The sequence below is a fragment of the Bombyx mori genome, chromosome 20, assembly GCF_030269925.1.
Source record: "Bombyx mori chromosome 20, ASM3026992v2".
In the NCBI taxonomy this organism is placed as follows: Eukaryota; Metazoa; Arthropoda; class Insecta; order Lepidoptera; family Bombycidae; genus Bombyx; species Bombyx mori.
In genome coordinates, this window is record NC_085126.1 from 9,181,592 (window position 1) to 9,207,549 (window position 25,958).

Sequence of the window (25,958 nt, forward strand, 5' to 3'; positions counted from 1 at the left end):
TGGAACGTTTACCTGCGTTGGCCGCTAGGAACGCTGTTACAACTGCATACAAAGTTGAGTAACTTTTACGCTATCGAGAACGTTAAAAAACTCGCACTAAGCACACAGATCGCTCGCTACTCACGGCGAATGTAATCTAAGAATTCGAAAAAAAATTATAGTAACGACACTAGAAGACAAATGAAATCGAATGAAAATGAAACTAAATAACGACAAATGAAAACTAGAAGACGTATTATATCTGCTTTCTTACTATTTTTAATGTCAATTGTGTTTTGGTAAGCGTATTCTCTCTCTCTCTCTCTCATACTCTCTCTCTCTCTCACACACTCTCTCTCTCTCTCCCACTCTCTCTCCCACACTCTCTCTCTCACACTCTCGCTCTCTCTCACACTCTCTCTCTTTTTCTCACACACACTCTCTCTCTCAAATGAGCATCAGCGGTTTCTTCACACGCCAAACCAATCGACCGTGACCTCGAAAAATGTAGTAATTTAATTAGTGGTGGTAGGACCTCTTGTGAGTCCACACGGGTAGGTACCACCGCCCTGAATATTTCTGCCGTGAAGCAGCAATGCGTTTCGGTTTGAAGGGTGGGGCAGCCGTTGTAACTATACTGAGACCTTAGAACTTTATCTCAAGGTGGGTGGCGCATTTTCGTCGTAGATGTCTATGGACTCCAGTAACCACTTAACACCAGGTGGGATTTGAGCTCGTCCACCCATCTAAGCAAAAAAAAATGTTATTGTTCGTAAACGGCAAAACACAATATTCGCCCATCAAAACAATTGCCTACGTATTGTTTACGTATTTTACGCTGATATTACGTTGTGACGAGGCTTGGGGGAGACATAATATATGTCCAGCAGTGGACGTCTGTGGGCTGATAGATAGACTGGTGGTAGAACCTCTAGTGAGTCCGCACGGGTAGGTACCACTGCCTCACCTATTTCTGCCGTGAAGCAGTAATGCGTTTCGGTTTGAAGGGTAGGGCAGCCGTTGTGACTATACTTGAGACCTTAGAACTTATATCTCAAGGTGTGTGGCGCATTTACGTTGTCGATGTCTATGGGCTCCAGTAACCACTTAACATCAGGTTGGCTGTGAGCTCGTCCACACATCTAAGCAATAAATTTTTTTTTTACGTGAACTGAAATTATTCACGAGAGGCTCAATTTGAGTTGGCGATTGTTTTTGTCATTGGCCGAAACGTTCACAATGGTCTACGTACATCCTATCAGTGCTTTTAGGCACTCCAAACATGAATTAGGGTTTTCACCACATCGTCGACGTGCGACCTAGCCCATAGACACAACCGGATATCTCGCCGGATATTCTCAGTGGGTCGTGATTTCGATCCGGTGGTAGATTCAGCCAAGCACTGTTCTTGCTATGGCTAAGGTTAACATGTCCTGCCATGTAAAGTCCCGTGAGCTCACCTATCAATCTGCGCGTCTTTGGAATAGCTCCTTAAGCTATCAACAACTTTTTAGGTAAAAACGCCTCAAAATTGTTCACCGGTGTCTATTCAAAAATAAATTACGGAAGATGCATTTTCTTGCGCAAGGGCGTGAATGAGTAATTCAGGTACACCATGACCCTACATTCAATGGTGTTCTTCTATCTTATTTACACACATTACTTAACTCACCGGCCCTTGAGTGGAGGTGTAGGAATATACGACAAAGGGAAGATCTTCCACCGAGCGGGTGATATTTGCTCGGTAGACCGACGGTCCTAATGTTGTTGTTCGGAACTTGTATATATGCGCTTTATCTTGAAAATGTCGTAAGCGAGATTCAGGCATCTGTCAATTATCTTGCGTTGTATGATGGCTACCCGCCACATCACTCCCCTCCGAGACTGAAGGTCGTGTCATTTTTTAGTTAGCGTTGCCCGTGCTGAGATTAGCTTGCAAGGGCCAGTGCTGCTCGAAGCCTGCGGTGAGTCGAGACTGAGCTTGAATGCTGCGTGCGTGTTGCCAGTGCTGCTCGAAGTCTGCGGTGAGTCGAGACTGAGCTTGAAATGCTGCGTGCGTGTCGCCAGTAGTCCATGTGTGCAGAGCTGCCACGCCAGAGATGTGTGACCCCAAGCGTTGATGATCCGGTCGTGGGCTGCGATGAACTGTTGCGGCGTGATGAGGCAGTGAAGTTGCGTGCCGTAGGACCAGGAAGCGCGGTGAGTCGGCTGCGATGGTCCTGTTGAGGCTGCGATGCTGGCTTGCTGTGGGACGACTGTCAATGACGTGCTTTTATCTGCGAGAATGCGGGGATTGTGGTAGCCGAAGTTTATGATGCGCTGATGATGAATCAGAAGGTTGCGTGTTCACATCACGTCGGGGTCACCAGTTTGGGGAGTCTTAACGACGAAAGGAAAGATCTTCCACCGAGCGGGTGATATTTGCTCGGTAGACCGACGGTCCTAATGTTGTTGTTCGGAACTTGTATATATGCGCTTTATCTTGAAAATGTCGTAAGCGAGATTCAGGCATCTGTCAATTATCTTGCGTTGTATGATGGCTACCCGCCACAATACTTAACCATATTAGATATAGATTTTGAAAACCAAACGCAGCCCAAATTCATCATCAAATTTGATGAGCGATTTTGAACTTTACGACTAGGCTGGTAAGCGAGAGAAGAATCGCGAATAAATGGAGCCTTATATGACCACTTGCTCCCCACCAGAGGTACCCAAGACGCCATGAATATAACGTTGATTATAGATCAAACAAGGGCTCATTGTCGTTTTCTTGATCTTGACGATTTGGCCACATGCCAACAGACGAAGGTCGGACGTGCATTGCGCCAATATCTTGGCCACACAGCTGGACATATCTATATGACCAATTTACTAATTTTGTTAATATTAAACAATAAAAATTAGCACAAATTTTCCAATTAGACATATTTAATTTTCTGCCGCGAAGCAGTAATGCGTTTCGGTTTGAAGGGTGGGGCAGCCGTTGTAACTATACTTGAGACCTTAGAACTTATATCTCAAGGTGGGTGGCGCATTTACGTTGTGGATGTCTATGGGCTCCAGTAACCACTTAACAGCAGGTAGGCTGTGAGCTCGTCCACCCATCTAAGCAATAAAAAGTAACCAACATGCCGAGGGGGTGAAAGCTATTCGGTTTAAACGGACTTTTTGCAACTTTACATGAGAGCCAATTAAAGTTTGGAAACAATATCTCAAAAAAAAAAACATTCGTCCGCTATTTGAACGTGATAAAATTAATTGAAGTTCAATTAAAAAATATCGAATTATTGATGCTAATCTATATCTATACTAATATAATAATATAAATCAGTGGTTTTTGCGGATGTTCCGTTATAACTACTGAACTGTGCACCCGATTGATTTGAAACTTGGTATACATGTACAAAATACATGTACTTAATGGATAGGCTAATATTTATATGAGTGTTGGACTCCCTAATAATAATAACAATAAATAATACTGTTAATTTTAAATGCGCACCGAAGCGGGCGAGTACGGCTAGTACGAAATAAAAGGGCCCTTTAATTACATAAACTAACGTCGCGTGTTAAGAGAAATTTCGTTTAAGCCAGATATTCTTTCACTGTTCGATATATTCACGGTGTGATTGATTTCCAAGAGGAAAGTAGTCATGTAATGCAATTTGAACTCGCAATAATTTAGTTACTAGTGGTGGATTGTGAGCTTGCACAAGCAGACCTCTGGTGGTAGGACCTCTTGTGAGTCCGCGCAGGTAGGTACCACCACCCTGCCCATTTCTGCCGTGAAGCAGTAATGCGTTTCGGTTTGAAGGGTGGAGCAGCCGTTGTAACTATACTGAGACCTTAGAAGTCATATCTCAATGTGGGTGGCGGCATTTTCGTGGTAGATATCTATGGGCTCAGGTATCCACCTTAACACCAGGTGGGCTGTGAGCTCGTCCACCCATCTAAGCAATAAAAAAAGTAAAAAATAATTAAATTAATTTATTACTGGTGGTAGGACGTCTTGTGAGTCCGCGCGGGTAGGTACCACCACCCTGCCCATTTCTGCCGTGAAGCAGTAATGCGTTTCGGTTTGAAGAGTGGGGCAGCCGTTGTAAATATACTGAGACCTTAGAACTCATATCTCAATGTGGGTGGCGGCATTTTCGTGGTAGATATCTATGGGCTCAGGTAACCACTTAACACGAGACGGGCTGTGAGATCGTCCAAAAAATCGTGCAAAAAAAAAATGTGAACCGAATTTCGAATCCCGCAGACGTATACCGATTTTATTAATCAAATAATACTCAACACATGTCTGTTGTCATTGCATAAAAATCAAACCCGCAAAAATTATCATGTACACACGGGTAGGTATCACCACCCTGCTTATTTCACACATGAAGCAGCAATGCGTTTCTTGTTAAAGGGCGGGGCAGCGTTGTACTATAAAGCCGAGACTTAGAACTCATGTCGCAAGGCATGTGGCGGCATTTACATTGTTGATGTCCATGGGCTCCGGTAACCACTTAATACCAGATCTACCGTGAGCTCCTGAGCAATAAAAAAAATAAATTCTAAGTACGTACAGTAGGTAGATGCTAAGAGAGCTATTCTTCCCTCCTTTTATTAAGTGGCTCAGCTCACAGACATCCCAAATCCCAATGTCACCCTTAGACATAAGGTTGAAATTTCAATTGTATAAACTCTGACATTTAAAATTACTGGTGGTAGGACCTCTTGTGAGTCCGCGCGGGTAGGTACCACCACCCCGCCTATTTCTGCCGTGAAGCAGTAATGCGTTTCGGTTTGAAGGGCGGGGCAGCCGTTGTAACTATACTAGAGACCTTAGAACTGATATCTCAAGGTTGGTGGCGCATTTAGGTCGTAGATGTCCTAGGGCTCCGGTAATCACTTAACACCAGGTGGGCTGTAAGCTCGTCCACCCAACTAAGCAATAATAAAAAAAAAATTGACCTTTCGTACCGGAACTGATGATCGAAGAACGTGGAACCCTGCCCTCTAGACGTATACAAAGCTCTATTTTTAAGACAACGTCTTTCAAATGACGATGGACTAAATAAAATACATTAAAACAGTTCTAAGTATTTATTTCGCTAAAGAACCAATCAGGTATGGCGATGAGAAACAAAAATTACTTACTAAGCAGCTGATGATAAGTAACGAATTTAAAAAAATACTTATAGATCTTACTTAATTTCTAATACCTAGTTCTACTCTAGAGCTAAATTTGGCGATTTATATTTATAAAAATACTTTTATTGGAATCTATAATTAATAATACAAACTAGGAAAAATACGTGATTAAATTTGAAATGTTACTTTACTGATTTATTACACGCACAGTCATCGACTTAAATATTAAGTGTATTATTATCTGTGGTCGTGGCTACGTATTCGAAATAAGAGGGACGTTTTGGCGGGAACGCGAGGAGTTAAGTTGTGTGATTTGTTTTATTTTGTCTATTTAGTGTTTCTTCGGGTTTAAATGTGTAATAATGGTGGTTTATTAACTGTTTAATATCTGTGAAAGTGCACAAATGTGGGAAAATGAAACAAAGCCGCTGGACGTAACCTCTCGAGATCCTCCAAAAAGTCCACTGAAAAAATCTTAGTAAATGACCACCATTTTACTGAGATTAGATTTCATCTCATATCATCTCATTTAATTTCATCCCAGTTGATTAATGTCTCAAATTAATCATCTCACTCCATAATATCATTTTTCATAAAAATATGAATATGCATTAAAATAAGACGACTTAAAAGTCTCAGTTACCAGGTCTTAAATCCCTTTAAAAAAATTCGAAATAAGAGGACCAGACACGTACAAAATTGAAAAGGCCTCCTTGGCCTCGGGTGGCCCTCGGGCCACCAGTAAGCCCTAAGTCCTAAAAAAAACATACGAAGGGTTAATGTGTATTAAAGAGTTTCCTCTCAGAAATATCTTCGCAGTAAAAGAGAGATCGTTTGGCTCGTGTGGGTAAGAGGAAGATTTCAATTGAATATGCAATTTCGAAAAGGGCACATCTCTGAAAATGTAAAATGTTCAGAAAATGAAGAAAAAACTGATTATTTTCTAAAGCAGTGTAAAATTTAAAATATTAACTTTTGAGATATATTTTAGTGTTAATTAGCAATTGAAAATTACTGGAATTATTATAAAATGGGTGTAGGTAAGCCTCAAAACTACATTTGTATATGAAAAAACGTATTTGACAAAATATGCGACATGTGCTCTTTTCAAAATTGCATATTTAATTGTTAAAAGGGCAAGTGACTTAATTTACTCTACTCAACAGTTTGTACGTACATCATGTGTTTATTATTATTTATCGCGTCATATTCCTCAATTCTGGGGGTTCGGGACCACCCATTTGCGTCACTTTCTCTGGCACGATTTTTCTGTCTTTCCTCTGTGCTTAGTGCGAGTTTTTTAATGTTCTCGATAGCGTAAAAGTAACTCATATTTGTATGGAGTTGGAACGTTTTGCTACGTTTGCCGCTAGGGGCGCTGTTACGGGTGTGCTTAGTGCGAGTTTTTTAATGTTCTCGATAGCGTAAAAGTAACTCATATTTGTATGGAGTTGGAACGTTTTGCTACGTTTGCCGCTAGGGGCGCTGTTACGGGTGTGCTTAGTGCGAGTTTTTTAATGTTCTCGATAGCGTAAAAGTAACTCATATTTGTATGGAGTTGGAACGTTTTGCTACGTTTGCCGCTAGGGGCGCTGTTACGGGTGTGCTTAGTGCGAGTTTTTTAATGTTCTCGATAGCGTAAAAGTAACTCATATTTGTATGGAGTTGGAACGTTTTGCTACGTTTGCCGCTAGGGGCGCTGTTACGGGTGTGCTTAGTGCGAGTTTTTTAATGTTCTCGATAGCGTAAAAGTAACTCATATTTGTATGGAGTTGGAACGTTTTGCTACGTTTGCCGCTAGGGGCGCTGTTACGGGTGTGCTTAGTGCGAGTTTTTTAATGTTCTCGATAGCGTAAAAGTAACTCATATTTGTATGGAGTTGGAACGTTTTGCTACGTTTGCCGCTAGGGGCGCTGTTACGGGTGTGCTTAGTGCGAGTTTTTTAATGTTCTCGATAGCGTAAAAGTAACTCATATTTGTATGGAGTTGGAACGTTTTGCTACGTTTGCCGCTAGGGGCGCTGTTACGGGTGTGCTTAGTGCGAGTTTTTTAATGTTCTCGATAGCGTAAAAGTAACTCATATTTGTATGGAGTTGGAACGTTTTGCTACGTTTGCCGCTAGGGGCGCTGTTACGGGTGTGCTTAGTGCGAGTTTTTTAATGTTCTCGATAGCGTAAAAGTAACTCATATTTGTATGGAGTTGGAACGTTTTGCTACGTTTGCCGCTAGGGGCGCTGTTACGGGTGTGCTTAGTGCGAGTTTTTTAATGTTCTCGATAGCGTAAAAGTAACTCATATTTGTATGGAGTTGGAACGTTTTGCTACGTTTGCCGCTAGGGGCGCTGTTACGGGTGTGCTTAGTGCGAGTTTTTTAATGTTCTCGATAGCGTAAAAGTAACTCATATTTGTATGGAGTTGGAACGTTTTGCTACGTTTGCCGCTAGGGGCGCTGTTACGGGTGTGCTTAGTGCGAGTTTTTTAATGTTCTCGATAGCGTAAAAGTAACTCATATTTGTATGGAGTTGGAACGTTTTGCTACGTTTGCCGCTAGGGGCGCTGTTACGGGTGTGCTTAGTGCGAGTTTTTTAATGTTCTCGATAGCGTAAAAGTAACTCATATTTGTATGGAGTTGGAACGTTTTCCTACGTTTGCCGCTAGGGGCGCTGTTACGGGTGTGCTTAGTGCGAATTTTTTAATGTTCTCGATAGCGTAAAAGTAACTCAAATTTGTATGGAGTTGGAACGTTTTCCTACGTTTGCCGCTAGGGGCGCTGTTACGGGTGTGCTTAGTGCGAATTTTTTAATGTTCTCGATAGCGTAAAAGTAACTCAAATTTGTATGGAGTTGGAACGTTTTGCTACGTTTGCCGCTAGGGGCGCTGTTACGGGTGTGCTTAGTGCGAGTTTTTTAATGTTCTCGATAGCGTAAAAGTAACTCAAATTTGTATGGAGTTGGAACGTTTTCCTACGTTTGCCGCTAGGGGCGCTGTTACGGGTGTGCTTAGTGCGAATTTTTTAATGTTCTCGATAGCGTAAAAGTAACTCAAATTTGTATGGAGTTGGAACGTTTTGCTACGTTTGCCGCTAGGGGCGCTGTTACGGGTGTGCTTAGTGCGAGTTTTTTAATGTTCTCGATAGCGTAAAAGTAACTCATATTTGTATGGAGTTGGAACGTTTTCCTACGTTTGCCGCTAGGGGCGCTGTTACGGGTGTGCTTAGTGCGAATTTTTTAATGTTCTCGATAGCGTAAAAGTAACTCAAATTTGTATGGAGTTGGAACGTTTTGCTACGTTTGCCGCTAGGGGCGCTGTTACGGGTGTGCTTAGTGCGAGTTTTTTAATGTTCTCGATAGCGTAAAAGTAACTCATATTTGTATGGAGTTGGAACGTTTTGCTACGTTTGCCGCTAGGGGCGCTGTTACGGGTGTGCTTAGTGCGAGTTTTTTAATGTTCTCGATAGCGTAAAAGTAACTCATATTTGTATGGAGTTGGAACGTTTTCCTACGTTTGCCGCTAGGGGCGCTGTTACGGGTGTGCTTAGTGCGAATTTTTTAATGTTCTCGATAGCGTAAAAGTAACTCAAATTTGTATGGAGTTGGAACGTTTTCCTACGTTTGCCGCTAGGGGCGCTGTTACGGGTGTGCTTAGTGCGAATTTTTTAATGTTCTCGATAGCGTAAAAGTAACTCAAATTTGTATGGAGTTGGAACGTTTTCCTACGTTTGCCGCTAGGGGCGCTGTTACGGGTGTGCTTAGTGCGAATTTTTTAATGTTCTCGATAGCGTAAAAGTAACTCAAATTTGTATGGAGTTGGAACGTTTTGCTACGTTTGCCACAGTCTTATTCCAATGCCTCAATAATCGTGAACAACGATTATTGACGTTTAATATACAAAACAACACCCAATTTATATATTACTATACATCACAATAAACTATTAAAAAAACATTAAAATAAAACTTCAAGTGACTCTTCACTCGGGTTGCTGCCAAAACTCTCTGACCATAGATAATAAGAATAATTAATGGTAGGCCATTGAGATTTTTACTAATGGAATCATTAATGTCTAAAAATATTAAATAATTCATGGTTTTAAGTAATAATTATTATTACAATATATAAATATTGCATTGAACAAAAATAAACTAAAAAGTCTGTGAATTATAACCATTAGCTATTTTTTTTTTATTTGTTGTTCAAGACACAGACAACTCTTTTGTTTGGCAACTTAAAGATTTACTATAAGGCTTTATGGGCTAAGCCGTTTGCCTATTGGCGAATTTAAAAACTATGGCACTCAGTTTTGGGATGTTATCAAATAAGTTTTTTTTTATTTTTTATAAAACAATGCTAGAGTTAAAGAAATGTTGATACATAAACTAAACAACGTGAAAAAATAAGGCATAGTTTTTCAAGTACAAATTTGACACAAGCTTTGACACAAAGTTAACCCACTTTTGGGTATTGTCCTTTGTATGGAGATCTGGTCGGACCAACGTGTGGCGGGTAGCCATCTTACAACGCAAGATAATTGACAGATGCCTGAATCTCGCTTACGACATTTTCAAGATAAAGCGCATATATACAAGTTCCGAACAACAACATTCGGACCGTCGGTCTACCGAGCAATATCACCCGCTCGGTGGAAGATCTTCCCTTCGTCGTATATTCATACAACTGGTGACCCCGACGTGATGATGACCACAAACGTAATGGGTCGCGCCCTAAATCGGCGTATCGATCGTATTTTAAACAATATAGTGATCAAGTATTTTAATGAGCATAAGTTTTACAATGAAACTAAATTATGTAAATTTTATCCGTAAACATAGCGAGACAAGCATAGTGACAGGCGTTGCTCGTTTATGAATTACCTACCTATTATTAAAAATATCAAAAGAGGATATTGGAATCAGGCGCGACGTATGTAGTGAATAGATTACCATATTATTACAGTCTTTTCTTCTTTTTTTATTGCCTAAATGCGTGGACGATGGTGAAAATCTATCGAAAACTAACTTCAATATTCGAATAGCTAATGTTGGAACTCTTTTCAAAATCTTATTTGTATTATCTGTGGATCCGTTGGCGGGAACTGGGGTACATAGTGAAGTTGTTTTGACTTCTTTTGTTGATGCTACACATCTATGGCCGCACTTAAAACAGATTGCTAGCGTGGCGAGGCATGCCGTATTATTGTATACATATATAAAATATATATATAGTTGTACGTTGTGGCGACGCGTCGCCATACGCAAGCGACTGTTTCTTAATATTGATATTTTATTTTTCATTATGCCACATGATTTCCTATCATAAATTATCCTTTTAAGCATCTACACCTGTACAAAATAGTATTTATTTATTTATTTGGTGGCTCACTAACCGTTTAGCATCAGTCAGAGAACAATGGTTGGAACTTTAAAAAGTAGTTGAACGTGTCTTATCGTATTGTTAGGCCGGTATGAGTAACGCCATCTATCGCCGAATAGTCGAACGAATATCGAAGGATCTAGTAGCACTTAGAACGCTCGAGAAGTACAACGCCATCTATTGTCAGATAGCGGAAACACAATACTCGTAATGTGCGGAATATTCTCGATAGTTCTAGGGATGAGGTATCGGCTATACAAGCGTTCTAGAGATCAGTCAGTCAGTAATTGGAACTACTCGAAGCGAAACAGCGAACGGATCACCTGAAGCGAAGCGGAAGAAGCGAATTGAGTCTTTGTGAGTGTTTTAAGTGTTGAATACAGTTTTTAGTTGTACTTTGTTAGAATTTTATTTATCCCGAACCCCAGCGCGTAACGGTTCTCCCAATTTCATTCCAATGGGAAAAAAAACGTTAATCGACTTCATTACACTCCATTCCTTTCGCGTAGGTACAGCGTATTGAAATTATTGAATATTTTGTTTGAAGTCATCACTGGCAACAATGGCGCCGTAACCGTGGCCAATTGCCATACTGAAAAAAAAGCAGGAGTTGCCATGTTCGTTGTATTTTTTATTTATTGCCCTTGTAGGCAGACGAGCATACGGCCCACCTGATGGTGAGTGGTTACCGTCGCCCATGGACTTCAGCAATGCCAGGGGCAGAGCAAAGCCGCTGCCTACCGCTGTTATCGAACGCTAACGAATTTGAAGTACTCATATAAAAAAGCTTATTAAGCTCCGATAAATACACAAGTCGAGAGACAAAAAGTTCACTATACATTTAAACTTTTCTACATGAATACATAGTTAAACCTTAATGATTACTTTTAGAATTGAAATTTATTAATTACAATTGACGATTACGTAATTATTTTGAATCCAATCAAAGTACAGGACGATTTTATAATAAGCGTTCTTTGGCACAGATTTTTTTGTATACAACGTTAATAATACATATCGACGCTTGAAAGGCAAACGTGACTAAGCGACAATGCGTGAACTTTACAGTAGACTAATTTAAAGTTAAAATACCTGAAGAAAAATCTATTTTAACGAATCTAACTGTAGGATTGAAATGATTTTAATAGACCTAGAAATATATTTTTTTTGCGCATCGAATATGGTTATTGCCTATCATTTATGTACAAAGCAGTTATTGTCGCTTAGTCACTTTTGCCTTTCAAGCGTCGATATGCGCTTTGAAAGCAATTTCACAACATATTTACGTATTATGATATTTTTCTAGTGTTTTTTCATGTGGCACATTTAAATGCAGCTGATGTACGGGGTGAACGCCCTCACTCGTGTGCGTGTTTACTGGTGGTAGGACCTCTTGTGAGTCCGCACGGGTAGGTGCCACCACCCTGCCTATTTCCGCCGTGAAGCAGTAATGCGTTTCGGTTTGAAGGGTGGGGCAGCCGTTGTGACTATACTGAGACCTTAGAACTTATATCTCAAGGTGGGTGGCGCATTTACATCATAGATGTCTATGGGCTCCAGTAACCACTTAACACCAGGTGGGCTGTGAGCTCGACCACCCATTTAAGCAATAAAAAAAAAACATACAATTTACTTTAATAATAATTCATTTAAGCCTTCGCTTCTATCAACTGTGTATTTTATTAACAGGTGCTTTTTATCCGCGCACCTGCCACTAACAAAAGCTCATAAATATCAAGAACTCATTAAAAAACCAGTCGTATATATCAATAGGTACACCAATTGCGAAACAAAAAAAAATTAAACAAAAAAAAAAACTAAAATATTTAAGTCATTTTTTTATAATTTTTATAGGTAGGTAGGTAGGTGTATTACATACAATATTAAAAATTTTAACAATTTTTAACTACAATTAGTTTCAGTTCGAACATTTAATTTAAAAAAAATATATTTTTATACATATTATCATTATTCTAAAATACGTAAACGATCACCGTTGGTTGACAATCGAAGCGTGACGGTCACCGTCTTTGTACTAAATACGTATTAACAAAAACAAAAAAGCTCAATACTCAAACGGTACAATCTATTTACGTAACAAATTCCTATCGCACTATCCAACTATTATATGTAGCGTACCTCTAGCTGCTAAATAGCATGCTTAATTTATTATAGCATCACTAATTGTTCGTTTTTTTTTTTTGCTTTTTTTTTAACAACACTCAATCATTGTCACTGCTTACAGTATGCACTATGTAACGATATGCACTGAACTTACAATATGCTTCCTCATATTCATCACGTTTGTACTGGAACGAAATTTCGTTATATTATATATTTTTAACTTTTGTTTTCATCGCATTCTCTGCGGCGTCCATTAAAAGTTTCATAAGTTAACTTCCACACACTACCTCCGTTTTTTTTTTTCGTTTTGTTTTTCACGTCACATCACCACTGTTTCATTTCACTGCCAAAACTTAGCTGCTACGTTATTTGCGACGGACAACGTTATATAGCGCGCTATTTAAAAATCGCAGTTCGTTATTTTCTCGTGCTATTTCGCTTCGCCCTTGAGCGCTTGGTCGAGGACGTCCTTCGGCGCGATCTCGACGGTCACCGTCCTGCTGATGGTCGACAGCTGACCCTGCTCCGAGTCCTGGACGTCGGCGAAGGGCTCCGTCAGGATCTTCAGGCCGTAGACGCGGGCCCGGTGGTACGCCGACACCGTGTTCGTGCCCAGGAATCTGCAAATATAACACATATATCGTCATTTCGCATTAAAAGTGTACAATTTCCAAAAATATTCGAATTTGAGTTAATATGCGGAATCATTTGGTATAGTATGACCAGTATTTTTTTCATAAATACTGTCAAAAGAGCATAGTTTGGTTTTAGTTTTTTTTTTTTTTAGTTACCTATGTTTTGACTACTATTAACAAAATTAATACATAATTTTATCTTAAATAAATGTTGCAAGGATGATTAATATTGAAAATATCACATGTTAAACCTTTAAAACACTCTCATGTAAAATTAGTAAGTTTTGAGATTATACAGTTTTAATGCGAGAAGACGATATGTTGTAGGATTAGGATCGTGACGTATAAAAAAAACTATTCCATTCATCAATCTCCTGTCCTTCTCCCAGTCACTTATAGTCGGGGCAAGATATTTTCTCCTTCTATGTTCCTCTATCATATACCATTTCTTCGCTCACTCCCCTCTTACACATATCGTCTTTCACGCAATCCATCCATTTCTTCTTAGGTCTACTTCTTCCTCTATATCCTTCCACATTCATAGTTAACACTCTCTTACCAACCTCATTTTCATTTCGTCTCATCAAATGTCCATACCATCTCAAACGCGCATTTCTCAACTTCTCTTTTCCATTTTCTCTTACCTAAGCTGATGGTCTAGAGAGACCATAATATCAGCGTAACCTTAACTAGTAAGTGAGCTCACGAGGCTCAAACCTGACGACGTTGCTAACACGAACCCTAGCAAGGGCCGTGCTTCGCAGAATCTACCACCGGATCGGAAACGCGATCCACTGAGAAGATCCGGCGAGAAACTCAGTGGGCTGTGTCTGTGGGTTAATGCTTGAGGTACCTAAAAGCAACGTTAATGGATTGGGAGGATCCGTAATGATGTGGAACCTTTCACAGGTGCCACTTTCAGACTTCCTCTAACATATTCGTTCCGTATTCTATCCATTCTCGTTACTCCACATATCCATGTCAACATTCCCACCTCTGCTGCATGCAAACGGCTTTTATCCGCCACTTTAGTGATCTAACAAACTGATCCATACAAGATATTTTGCGAGGAGCTCAGCAGGCTGTGGGTTCGTTTCGTTTTCGTTCGTCGAATTCTGTGTGTATGTGTGTGCGTGTTTGCGTGCGTGCAGGTGTGAGTACGTGCGTGTGCGTGCGTGCGAGTGCAGGTGTGCGTGCGTGTGTGCGTGCGTGCGTGCGTGAGTGCAGGTGTGCGTGCGGGTGTGTGTGCGTGTTTGCGTGCGTGCAGGTGTGAGTACGTGCGTGTGCGTGCGTGCGAGTGCAGGTGTGCGTGCGTGTGTGCGTGCGTGCGTGCGTGAGTGCAGGTGTGCGTGCGGGTGTGTGTGCGTGTTTGCGTGCGTGCAGGTGTGAGTACGTGCGTGTGCGTGCGTGCGAGTGCAGGTGTGCGTGCGTGTGTGCGTGCGTGCGTGCGTGAGTGCAGGTGTGCGTGCGGGTGTGGGTGCGTGTTTGCGTGCGTGCAGGTGTGAGTACGTGCGTGTGCGTGCGTGCGAGTGCAGGTGTGCGTGCGTGTGTGCGTGCGTGCGTGCGTGAGTGCAGGTGTGCGTGCGGGTGTGGGTGCGTGTTTGCGTGCGTGCAGGTGTGAGTACGTGCGTGTGCGTGCGTGCGAGTGCAGGTGTGCGTGCGTGTGTGCGTGCGTGCGTGCGTGAGTGCAGGTGTGCGTGCGGGTGTGTGTGCGTGTTTGCGTGCGTGCAGGTGTGAGTACGTGCGTGTGCGTGCGTGCGAGTGCAGGTGTGCGTGCGTGTGTGCGTGCGTGCGTGCGTGAGTGCAGGTGTGCGTGCGGGTGTGGGTGCGTGTTTGCGTGCGTGCAGGTGTGAGTACGTGCGTGTGCGTGCGTGCGAGTGCAGGTGTGCGTGCGTGTGTGCGTGCGTGCGTGCGTGAGTGCAGGTGTGCGTGCGGGTGTGTGTGCGTGTTTGCGTGCGTGCAGGTGTGAGTACGTGCGTGTGCGTGCGTGCGAGTGCAGGTGTGCGTGCGTGTGTGCGTGCGTGCGCGTGTGTGGGCACGTGTGCGTGCGTGCGTGCGTGAGTGCAGGTGTGCGTGCGGGTGTGGGTGCGTGAGTGCGTGCGTGCGTGCGTGTGGGTGCGTGCGTGCGGGTGTGCATGCGTGCGTGCGTACCTGAGCGCGACGTAGCAGACGAGCAGCGCGGCGCCGGCGGCGAGCACGCGCACGAGGGAGGAGGGGTAGAGCTGCGCGAGGGCCCAGGCGCCGGCCGCGGCACCGGTGAGCGCGGTGACGGCGGCCGCGGTGCCCGCCCAGTGCGACCACGTGAACCCGCGCTCCCACTCCACTCTACGCAAGTAAGTGGAACTTAATATCTCTGATCTAGTTTTTAAGGTTGATTGATTCGGTGGTGCAATGGAATCACACGTCGGGCAAACATTCGTGTAATAAACAGGTTTGTTTACAGGTATTTATTATCTATGTATGTTTAAATTTAAACGTATATAACTATGTTTGACAGTCTCTAGTACTTATAACACAGAGAACAATAAATACATATTTACTGGTGGTAGGACCTCCTCTTGTGAGTCCGCGCAGGTAGGTACCACCACCCTACCTATTTCTGCCGTGAAGCAGAAATGTGTTTCGGTTTGAAGCGTTGAACAGCCATTGTGCTGTAAAATCTGAGACCTTAGAACTACACTCAAGGTAGGTCTCAAGAATATATACAAATACAAATTTCAATAATCAGAGCGATATCATTATACGTACCGATTGGTCTCCTGGACGATGTAGGGAGTGTTGCAGACTTTGCACTTCAAGCCGTCAGGCGAGGCGGCACTCTGGGGAGACCACGTGACAGATTTACTAACTGAACATTACGATAGGAAAACTAACGGATAATTGGCTTTTCGTCCTCCACGCTTTTTTTTACAATAAAATCATTTTTTCTTACACTATTTTTAATTCAGATTTATTAAAATTTATTTTCAATTTTTCAGTTGGATTTTCTATAAAAGCGTATTTTGTTACCAAACTATTAGTTAATTTGGTAAAGGTATTTTTAAACTATTATTATTTTTTTAGTGAATTTGAATTTTTCAATATGTTTTTTAATATTGTATTTTTCAATTTATTCAATATTTTTTTAAATATTGAACTGTCATCGGTCCTTTATAAGTATACCAAATTTCGAGTTAATCCGACGTTTTGAAGGGGGTCAAAATCATGTTCAAAGATTCCGTTACATACAAACATACATACGTCTGAAGCTAATAAAAGCGTATTAAAAATAACCGCAAATACATTTGAATATGCAATTTCGAAAAGGGCCACATGTCGCATATTTTGTCAAATACGTTTTTTCATATACATGTAGTCTTGAGGCTTACCTACACCCATTTTATAATAATTCCAGTAATTTTCAATTGCTAATTAACACTAAAATATATCTCAAAAGTTATATTAATATTTGAAATTTTACACTGCTTTAGAAAGTAATCAGTTTTTTTTTCATTTCCTGAACATTTTACATTTTCAGAGATGTGCCCTTTTCGAAATTGCATATTCATTTGTAATACATATTTTTGGCCCGAGTCAAACGTTGGATACCGACCTCGACGAGCCACCTGCTCAGGCAGTCATGATGCACGGCGGACACGTCGCCGGTGCAGCGACACGGCCTGATGAGGGGCTCCGCCCGGGAACTGTCGTAGCAAATCCAGCAATCCCGGCTCGAGCCGACGCTGTCCACGAGCGAGTCACTCTCCACGTTCTGCGGAACCCCAAAGACACCAATGAATGATCCACTGACCGTATCATTGACAGCGAAACGACGCCCGATTGAACTTGGAAGGCTTTTATCCGGACGTTTTACATTGATGGCTGTGATTGGCCAACGATGACGTCATATCGCAAGAACCAATCACAAATCAGGAAACGCAACAGTGGCATCAATTATCAAAATTTAATAAATAAAATTATTACACGAAGAAAAAAGATGGACGCGCCTGTCAATTCTATTTTGTAAAATAATTAAAAATAATATAATGAGTATTTGAAGAAGTAAACGTATTTATTCATTTTCTTGGCCACCTCAAGATACCTCTAAGAAATAGACGCAACAATCAGCCTTTCCCAAAGTGGGCGATAACGCCCCCTTGTGAGCGCTGCAGGCCTTAAGGAGGGCGGTAAGAGACCCAGAAACAAAAAATTGGGGGCACTGTGTAGAAGCTTGGGAGGCAATTTGTAATTTTATCTAGGAGGACTCTTAGATACCGACTGAGCTCTCGCTATAGTGGTCTTTAATTTGGTGATAAAATGGAGGCACTAAAAAATAATTTATTCTCAAAGTGGCCAGTAGACAAAATAAGTTTGAGAGCCCCTGATTTAAATCAACAAAGCAAGATTTGATTCCATTCGTAACTTTTGAACAGAACACCTAAGGCCCCATAGCAACGAATCATAAGGAACAATATCATACATTCAAACAAATACAACAGTTATTTACAACGACACGCACCCGACAACGAAACTCACCGAATTTGTGTTCGAGCCAACCGCATTAGCAGCGTCCGAGTTTTGTGTCTCTTTCCCGTTTACAGGCAAAGGAAGAGGTTTGAAAAAGACAGTAAGAGCGAACCTCCAAACGATCCAATATTTGGCCAACTCGAGAAAGTACCATGCTTTCTGGCGCCAGCCCAGTTGGCTGAGGTCGGCCAACGTCTGGGAATCGATTGGGGGTGATGTTAGAAACGGAAAATGTTAGTGGGACGAGAAGGAAGCTAGCTTTGATAGGGAAATATTAGTTGATGGAAGAGATATTTGAAACAATGAGGAAATTAATTAATGATGATCAAAATATATATATGCAAGATGGAACGACACATAAACAAACGAATCGACAAACACGAGCACTTGACAACAACCCTTTGCCGAAAAAAAAAACGCAACACAATACAGATTATACCACACGTAGAGTACAAACAGAATAATAACCCTTTGCCGACAAAAAATAAAACACGATACAGATTATACTACACGTAGAGTATAAACACGCAACTGACAGCACTATACTGAATTCGATAACAACAGATGTTGTATTTTGTGGGAGTTTAAAACATCGCCGCCTTCATACGAAACCTTGTATAGGGATACCGCATTGTAATCTTAAATCCATAGACATCCTTAAAGCCATGGATAATTGAATTTATACATTTCACAGGAAAAAAACATCAAATTGCTTTCGTTCTTGGATATATTTTTTTCAGGTTGGCAATCAATGACTCGAGAGCCAAACAAAACTTGACCAATCTAACAAATCAAAAAAAAAAACATTAACCAAATCAAATAATATAAGAATTATAACCGACATCTTTACACACGCAATACACAAACATAACATAATTACAATTTTATAATATTTAATTGTTATTTATGTCACACATAAAGCTTATAAAATACGTAATATATTTAAATATTATAATATAATATTTATACGGTAGGCAGCGGCTTGGTTCTGCCCCTGGCATTGCTGAAGTCCATGGGCGACGGTAACCACTCACCATCAGGTGGGCCGTATGCTCGTCTGCCTACAAGGGCAATAAAAAAAAAAAAAAAAAAAAAAAAAATATCAGTGCAATAGAAAATAATTAGGCAATTAATTTTTTTTTAATTTCGACCAATTCCAAATTAAGCACCTAACTAGGATATCCTTTTACGTCAAGGTCGCTGGAGACATGCATAGACCTGAGTGCTTAATGCGAGTTTTATAACGCTCTCGATAGCGTAAAAGTTAACGTAGTTAACGTAGCGTTTGCCTACGTTTGCCGCTAGGGGTGCTGTTCCAACTGCATACAAATATAAGTTAACTTTTACGCTATCGAGAACGTTAAAAAACTCGCACTAAGGACACAGAACTAATGGACACAGACAACAATGGAATACAATGGAGTCCGGACAACGCAATATACTCTATTTTTTCTCATGATTAAGGAATTAAAATTTTAGACGGTAGGCAGCGGTTCTTGCCCCTGGCATTGCTGACGTCCATGAGCTTTTTTTTTTTTTTTTTTCTCGGGGGGAAATCCTCATGGACTACCTTCGCCTAGGGAAAAGCGAAGGGGCGTGCCGGACTCCTACCGGCTAAAACCACCCCGGTGTCCACCCACACGTGCGCGCAGGGCCGCGGGAATCCAAAATTCTTCCGCAGCCCCACACCAGTGCTGGCCCGGTCTATCCAGGCCTCGTCTCCTGCACGGAGTAGTGAGGCGTTCAGCTACTCCGTGCATCGCCTCAGAGGCACGCGCCGACACCCGCATGCGCCTCCGTCTCAGGTCCATCGAATAGGGGGCGAGGGCTTTCCCAAGTCCCTCGCCCCTGGACCCATTCATGGGGGGCGGAAAAGGGCATTGTCCGCCCTTGTCCTGCGCCCGGTGCGCCTTCTGCGGCCGGGAAAGGGAGTCGAGATCTCCCTCTCCCGTTCCGCAGTTTCCTTCTGCGACATCACGTCCTCGCAGAAGGACACCACCGCGTCCCACGACTCTGCGCTGCCGACCATCCTCCGCACTACGGCCGGCAGCGACAGATCGCTTCCTACTTCATTTGTGAGGACACGGCGCTGCTCCTCCCAAGCTACACACTCGGCGAGCGTGTGTTGCGCCGTGTCCTCCCCGCAGTGGACGCAGTGGTGGCACCGAGCGTCCGGCTCCCTGTCTATGCGGCACAGGTACTTGCCGAAGCAACCGTGCCCCGACAGCACCTGTGTCACCCTAAACGACAGGGATCCGTGCCTTCTCCCGAGCCAGTCGTCGAGTACTGGCCGGATCGCCTCGACGGTTGCGAGGCCGGCGGTAGGGCGCAGAAGCCTTTGCCGCCATTCCGCCACCAAGGCCAGACGGAGCTCCTCTCGGCGCAGCGCGATCTGCCGCTGCACCAGCCTCGAGCCCCGTGCCCGCTCTTCCTCGCGCCATCGATATAATGACGCGAGTACTTTCGCCTCTAGGTCCCAGGGCGGGGATCCGGCCAGGACGCAAGCCGCCTCGTAGGAAATCGTGCGGTACCCGCGGATGACTCTGACGGCCATCACCCTCTGCGGCTTACGCAGAATGGCGAGTGTGCTGGCCGTCATGTCCATCGCCCACACAGGGGCCCCATACAGGGCCATGGACCGCACGATTCCCACGTACAACCGCCTACAGGCGGCGCTCGGGCCCCCCAAATTGGGAAGCAACGTTGAAAGCGCGCCCGCTGCACCCATCAGCTTGGGCACCAGCCGCCGGAAGTGGGGCCCGAATTCCCATCGGCTGTCGAGCACCAATCCCAGATACTTCATGGTGGACTCGACAGCTATCCGGGTCCCACTTACCACGATGTGTGATCCCGGCGCCGGCGCACGTCGGGGGCCATGAAACACCATAGCCTCCGACTTGTTTAGGGCCACCTCCAGGCCCAGGCGCCGGATGCGGTTCACCACCAGTGACACCGCAGCCGCGGCTATCAACGTCGCTTCCCTGTGCGAGCTCCCCCGGGCAGTGACAAGCGTGTCGTCCGCATAACACGTCAAGTTGGCGCCCGACGGGAGCTCGCCTCTCAGCACCCAGTCGTAGCCGATGTTCCACAGGAGCGGTCCCAAGACCGATCCCTGTGGAACACCGCACGACATGAGGTGCCGACCGGCACCGTCACGTCCCCGATAAGTGACGCATCTACCCTCCAGATAAGCCCCTACCGTGCGGCGGAGGTAGGGAGGCACGCGATGGTATTTCAGAGCCTCCCGAATACAACTCCAGGGTAGGGTGTTGAAAGCGTTGGAGATGTCTAAAGACACCGCCAGTACCACCCCACCCCGGGACACCGTCTCCTCCGCCAGGGCCCTCACGCGCATGATGGCGTCTATGGTGGAGCGCCCCCGACGAAAACCAAATTGGTTGTCATCCAGGTCCGGCCCCTCCCTGCACAAGTGGCTGACGAGGCGATCTGCGATAATGCGCTCAAAAAGTTTGCCCGCCTCATCGAGCAGCACTATGGGCCGATACGCGGACGGCGAGTCCGCGGGGCGCCCCTCCTTCCTGAGCAGGACCAGCTTCCCCTCCTTCCATACACTAGGAAACTGACCCTGCTCGGACGTCCATGAGCTACGGTAACCACTCACCATCAGGATGAGCCGTATGCTCGTCTGCCTACAAAGCGTGTTTTTTAGTTTTTTTAAGCTATTATTTATTTTTCAATTATTTTTTTCATATATAATTGTCATCGGTCCTCGATAAATCAACAAAGTTGGAATGAAATCTGGCCGTTTAAAGTGGGTCAAAATCTAAAGGATTCCGTTACAAACATACATACATACAAGTGAAGCTAATATAGAGCGTGTAACAATACAGTGAAGGGTCACGTTGCCGCGTACCTTGGCATCGTGGTGGTGCTGCGCGAGCAGGTCGGCGAGCTTGGCGTCGTCCAGCTGCCTGGCGAGCAGCCGGCGCGGGTTCAGGAGCCAGAGCCGCTCGGGCGCCATCGAGTTCCACAGCGCGCACGGGAACCATACTGCGACCCCGATCTCGGCGAGCCGGAACACCAGGTCGTGCCAGTTGCGGGACACCACCGGCACCCTGTTACCCGAAATACGTACTTACTGGTGGTAGGACCTCTTGTGAGTCCGCGCGGGTAGGTGACTAGACCACCACCCGGCCTATTTCTGCCGTGAAGCAGTAATGCGTTTCGGTTTGAAGGGTGAGGCAGCCGCTGTAACTATACTGAGACCTTAAAACTTATATCTCAAGGTGGGTGACGCATTTACGTTGTGGATGTCTATGGGCTCCAGTAACCACTTAACACCAGGTTTTTTTTACAATAAAATCATTTTTTCTTACACTATTTTTAATTCAAATTTATAAAAATTTAATTCTATTTTTGAGTTGGATTTTTTCTAAAAGCGTATTTTTATAGTTTTTCAAACTACTATTTATTTTTCATTTTTTAGTTGAACTTCAATTTTTTCCATATATTTTTCTTAAATATTGAATTGTCATCGATCCTTAATAAGTATGCAAAATTTCGGGTTAATCCGACGTTTTCAAGGGGGGTCAAAATCATGTGCAAAGATTCTGTTACACACTAACATACATAGGTCTGAAACTAATAAAGGCGTATTAAAAATGTATACTGACTTAGTCTTCCAGAATTCGCTTAGGGTTTCAGAAGCCAGGAAGCAGACGATCAGTATGAGCATCAGCGCGAGGCTGATCAGGCCCACGCGCGACTGGTGCAGCTGCGAGAGGTCCACGGACCGAGGGTCCACCGTTCCGTCTCCGTCCAGCAAATCCGTTTGAATTCCCTTCGGAAGAAAGCAACAGGATCGTATTGATGGTAACTTGGACTGTTCATTGGACTTGAAGTCGTCGTGGCCCAAAGGATAAGACGTCCGGTATATTTGTATCGAGCGATACACCGGTGTTCGAATCCCGCAGGCGGGTACCAATTTTTCTAATGAAATACATAGTTAAGAAATCTTCACGATTGACTTCCACGGTGAAGGAATAACATCGTGTAATAAAAATCAAACCCGCAAAATTATAATTTGTGTAATTATTGGTGGCAGGACCTCTTGTGAGTCCAACATACCTGTTTAGTGACAAGCGTATCCTGGGCTTCATCTCCGTCGGCTGAGGTTCCGGGACGGGGCGATATTATGGTGCATACTTTGGTCTCCTTCAGGAACTCACCGCGGAGCTGAAGATCGAAGTTATCTCATACAGATCATTTATCAACACACTCAGAACTTAGGACTTTAAATTAGAAAAACAAATGGTACGGTATTTAACACGTTGACTGCCATGTAGGTCACCGGTGCCCTACGCGGCGCACTGAAGTAACTAAGCCGATTTCTCTCTTTGTTCTTCTTACTAAGACTCTGGGGAAGACGAATCCAAACGATACTGACAATGAATCTATTTCTAACAGACCTAAAAGACTAAAACATACACTAACAAACAAAAGAAGGTGAGGTGAGGCAATCCAGGCAAGCTTAGTAACAGAAATCGACTTAATTACTTCAGTGCGCCGCGTGGTACACCGGTGACCTACATGGCAGTGAATGTGTTAAAAAATAAATAAGACGGTAGTTAACCGATAGTTCGACACGTCCGAGATTATTAAACGTGAATTTAAATCGTAAACTAGTTTCTGCACTGCAAAAACCCCTACTATTGGTGACATACGATATTCAGAGCACCACGATAGTCCATCGTTTACAGCACACAGCAAAGGCTTATCGCTCACACACAATGCCACGGTGTTTGATAACAGAAAATGAGATTTACGTTTTATTGTTCGAAAAACATATAACCCCGCGATCGGTTTTAATCGGGCACGAAATTTAATAACGCAAGGCAGTGGCGTTTATTGGCCCGCACATTATTTATTTACAAGCTCTTGCCCGCGACTCCGTCCGCGTGGAATAGTCACTTTGGCATAACGCTAAATTTTACGCCCCCACTTCATTTACGTAGAAAGTGAAAATATTTTTGAATTATAGAATGTTAAGGAAGCTATTTAAACCGTATTTTGAAATATTCATTATTGGTGCTCCACTCGTATTGGTCTTACCGTGGTGTTATATAGCCTATAGCCTTCCTTAATAAATGGGCTATTTAACAGTGAAAGAATTTTTCAAATCGGACCAATAGTTTCTGAGATTAGCGCGTTCAAACAAACAAACTCTTCCGCTTTATAATATTAGTATAGATAGTACAGAATTATTTGGGAAACCAACAGTACGATACAAACATATAATATTAAAAAAAAATAGCTAAAACAATAACCAAACATGTTTCCACCATCAAAATCACATATAAGTAGAAAGTGAACAAAGGAAGAAGAAAAAAAAGAGATATTTAGAAATTTACGTTTACACAAGTTATCCGAGTTTTCTGTCCCCAAGTGTACGTCAGACGCCGAAAGGGTACGATACGACTCGCTCAGTTTTCTTTGCGATAGATCGACATTTTTGCTATACAACTTGAGACATGAGAAGCACATGCTTTGTATTACGGCAATGCCATTCCTCGCACACTTCGGTAATTGTTACCCATACATATTTGGATTCACGTCTGGTTCTTTGTATAACTTTACATAACTATAAATAAATTATAAGACCCATCACGCTGCGCTTTGACAACGGTTCAATTCGTGACTAACTACGCCGTCTATTGTTGGTAAGTACCATGACAAGATAAAGACGATAGCAACCAAATTATGGACCAGGAAAGCTCTAAGCTGAGTAGAGTGAAGTAGAAGGAAAGAAATGAGGGAGGCCTTTGCCTAACTAAGCTCGTTAACTTAAGTTTTGCTATCTGTAAATATGCGGCTGGATAAGAGCTATAATTATTATTTATTTTTTATTGCTTAGATGTGTGGACGAGCTCACAGCCCACCTGGTGTTAAGTGGTTACTGGAGCCCATAGACATTTACAACGTAAATGCGCCACACACCTTGAGATGTAAGTTCTAAGGTCTCAGTATAGTCACAACGGCTGCCCCACCCTTCAAACCGAAACGCATTACTGCTTCACGGCAGTAATAGGCGGGGCGGTGGTACCTACCCGTGCGGACTGACAAGAGGTCCTACCACCAGTAAATACCAGTACTTAAATACTATGAAGTAAACAAGTCCATAAATTTTCAAATTAATCATACAAGGCTATTATAGAACACAAGAAAAAAAAAACGGCAAACATTAATTATCATATCTCCGATTAGTAATGTGCTTAGATAGACAAAACCGCTGTGCCGAGGGATAAAACAAAAGAGTCTCGTGCAGACAGTCATTTTAATTGTTTTCTTTGTCAGACGAAACAGCACCTTGTTTGTATTAAAAACTAGCTGACCCGGCAGACTTCGCAGTGCCTTAATCGATGAATAAAAGACCTAAGCTTTTGTATAAAATAAACTTAAAGCAAACAAAAGGAATCCGTCCGACGGAGGACACATCAAAGGAAAAACAAAATTGTTATTTTTATTTTATTTCGAGCATTTTCATATTTATCTACCTTTTAAACCTTCTCTGGACTTCCACAAATAATTCAAGACCAACATTAGCCAAATCAATCCAGCCGTTCTCGAGTTTTAGCGAGACTAACGAACAGCAATTCATTTTTATATATATAGATAGATGCGATGCACGTTTTAAAGGCGAAAGCTTTTTTTTTTTAAATTACCTCTTGTTTCTATTTTCTTTGCTCAAATGGCCAGACGAGCTCACGTGCAGTAAGCACATGAATAATATAGACTAAAAGAGTATCATCAAAGAGTTCAAGATTCCAAGAAATTCTCAACATGATCCATGTCAATGTAGATGAATATCCGTCACGAAGGTATAAATTTAACCAAGTATTACCTCCGACCATAATTTATTCAGCTCTGTGCATCTATACTAATATTATAAACAGGAAAGATTTGTTTGTTTGTTTGTTTCGAATAGGCTCCGAAACTACTGGACCGATTTGAAAAATTCTTTTTCCATTAGAAGCCGACATTGTCCCTGATGAACATAGGGTACTTTTTTTATTTTTTAATTTTTTTTTTTCATTTGTGTTTTAATGTTTCCGAAGCGAAGCGAGGGCGGGTCGCTAGTATATTAATAACTATGCAGTTTGGATTATAGTTTATTTTAAAAATACATGAATCCAATTTTCCGGGAAATAGTCATTTAAGATTATTTTATTTAAAAAAATAAA

The 25,958-nt window shown here is 42.8% G+C and overlaps 1 protein-coding gene across 7 annotated transcripts in view; it reads right to left on the minus strand.

The window, feature by feature from the left end:
- Positions 1 to 12,317: 12,317 nt before the first annotated feature.
- The window catches only part of LOC119631020 (uncharacterized), a 106,924-nt gene continuing 93,283 nt past the window's right edge, over positions 12,318 to 25,958 (minus strand). For 4 of the 7 annotated variants that reach the window (XM_062674410.1, XM_062674412.1, XM_062674413.1 and 1 more), the window contains exons 7-14: positions 22,846 to 22,953; positions 22,392 to 22,558; positions 21,632 to 21,833; positions 17,767 to 17,952; positions 16,844 to 17,002; positions 16,000 to 16,070; positions 15,403 to 15,576; positions 12,318 to 13,236 (exon numbers count right to left, since the gene is read on the minus strand). In XM_062674410.1, coding sequence (XP_062530394.1) covers positions 13,047 to 13,236; positions 15,403 to 15,576; positions 16,000 to 16,070; positions 16,844 to 17,002; positions 17,767 to 17,952; positions 21,632 to 21,833; positions 22,392 to 22,558; positions 22,846 to 22,953 — 1,257 coding nt within the window. In that variant the 3' untranslated portion in view covers positions 12,318 to 13,046. The remainder of the gene's footprint in view (positions 13,237 to 15,402; positions 15,577 to 15,999; positions 16,071 to 16,843; positions 17,003 to 17,766; positions 17,953 to 21,631; positions 21,834 to 22,391; positions 22,559 to 22,845; positions 22,954 to 25,958) is intronic. The other 3 variants (XM_062674414.1, XM_062674416.1, XM_062674415.1) reach the window with 1 other exon arrangement.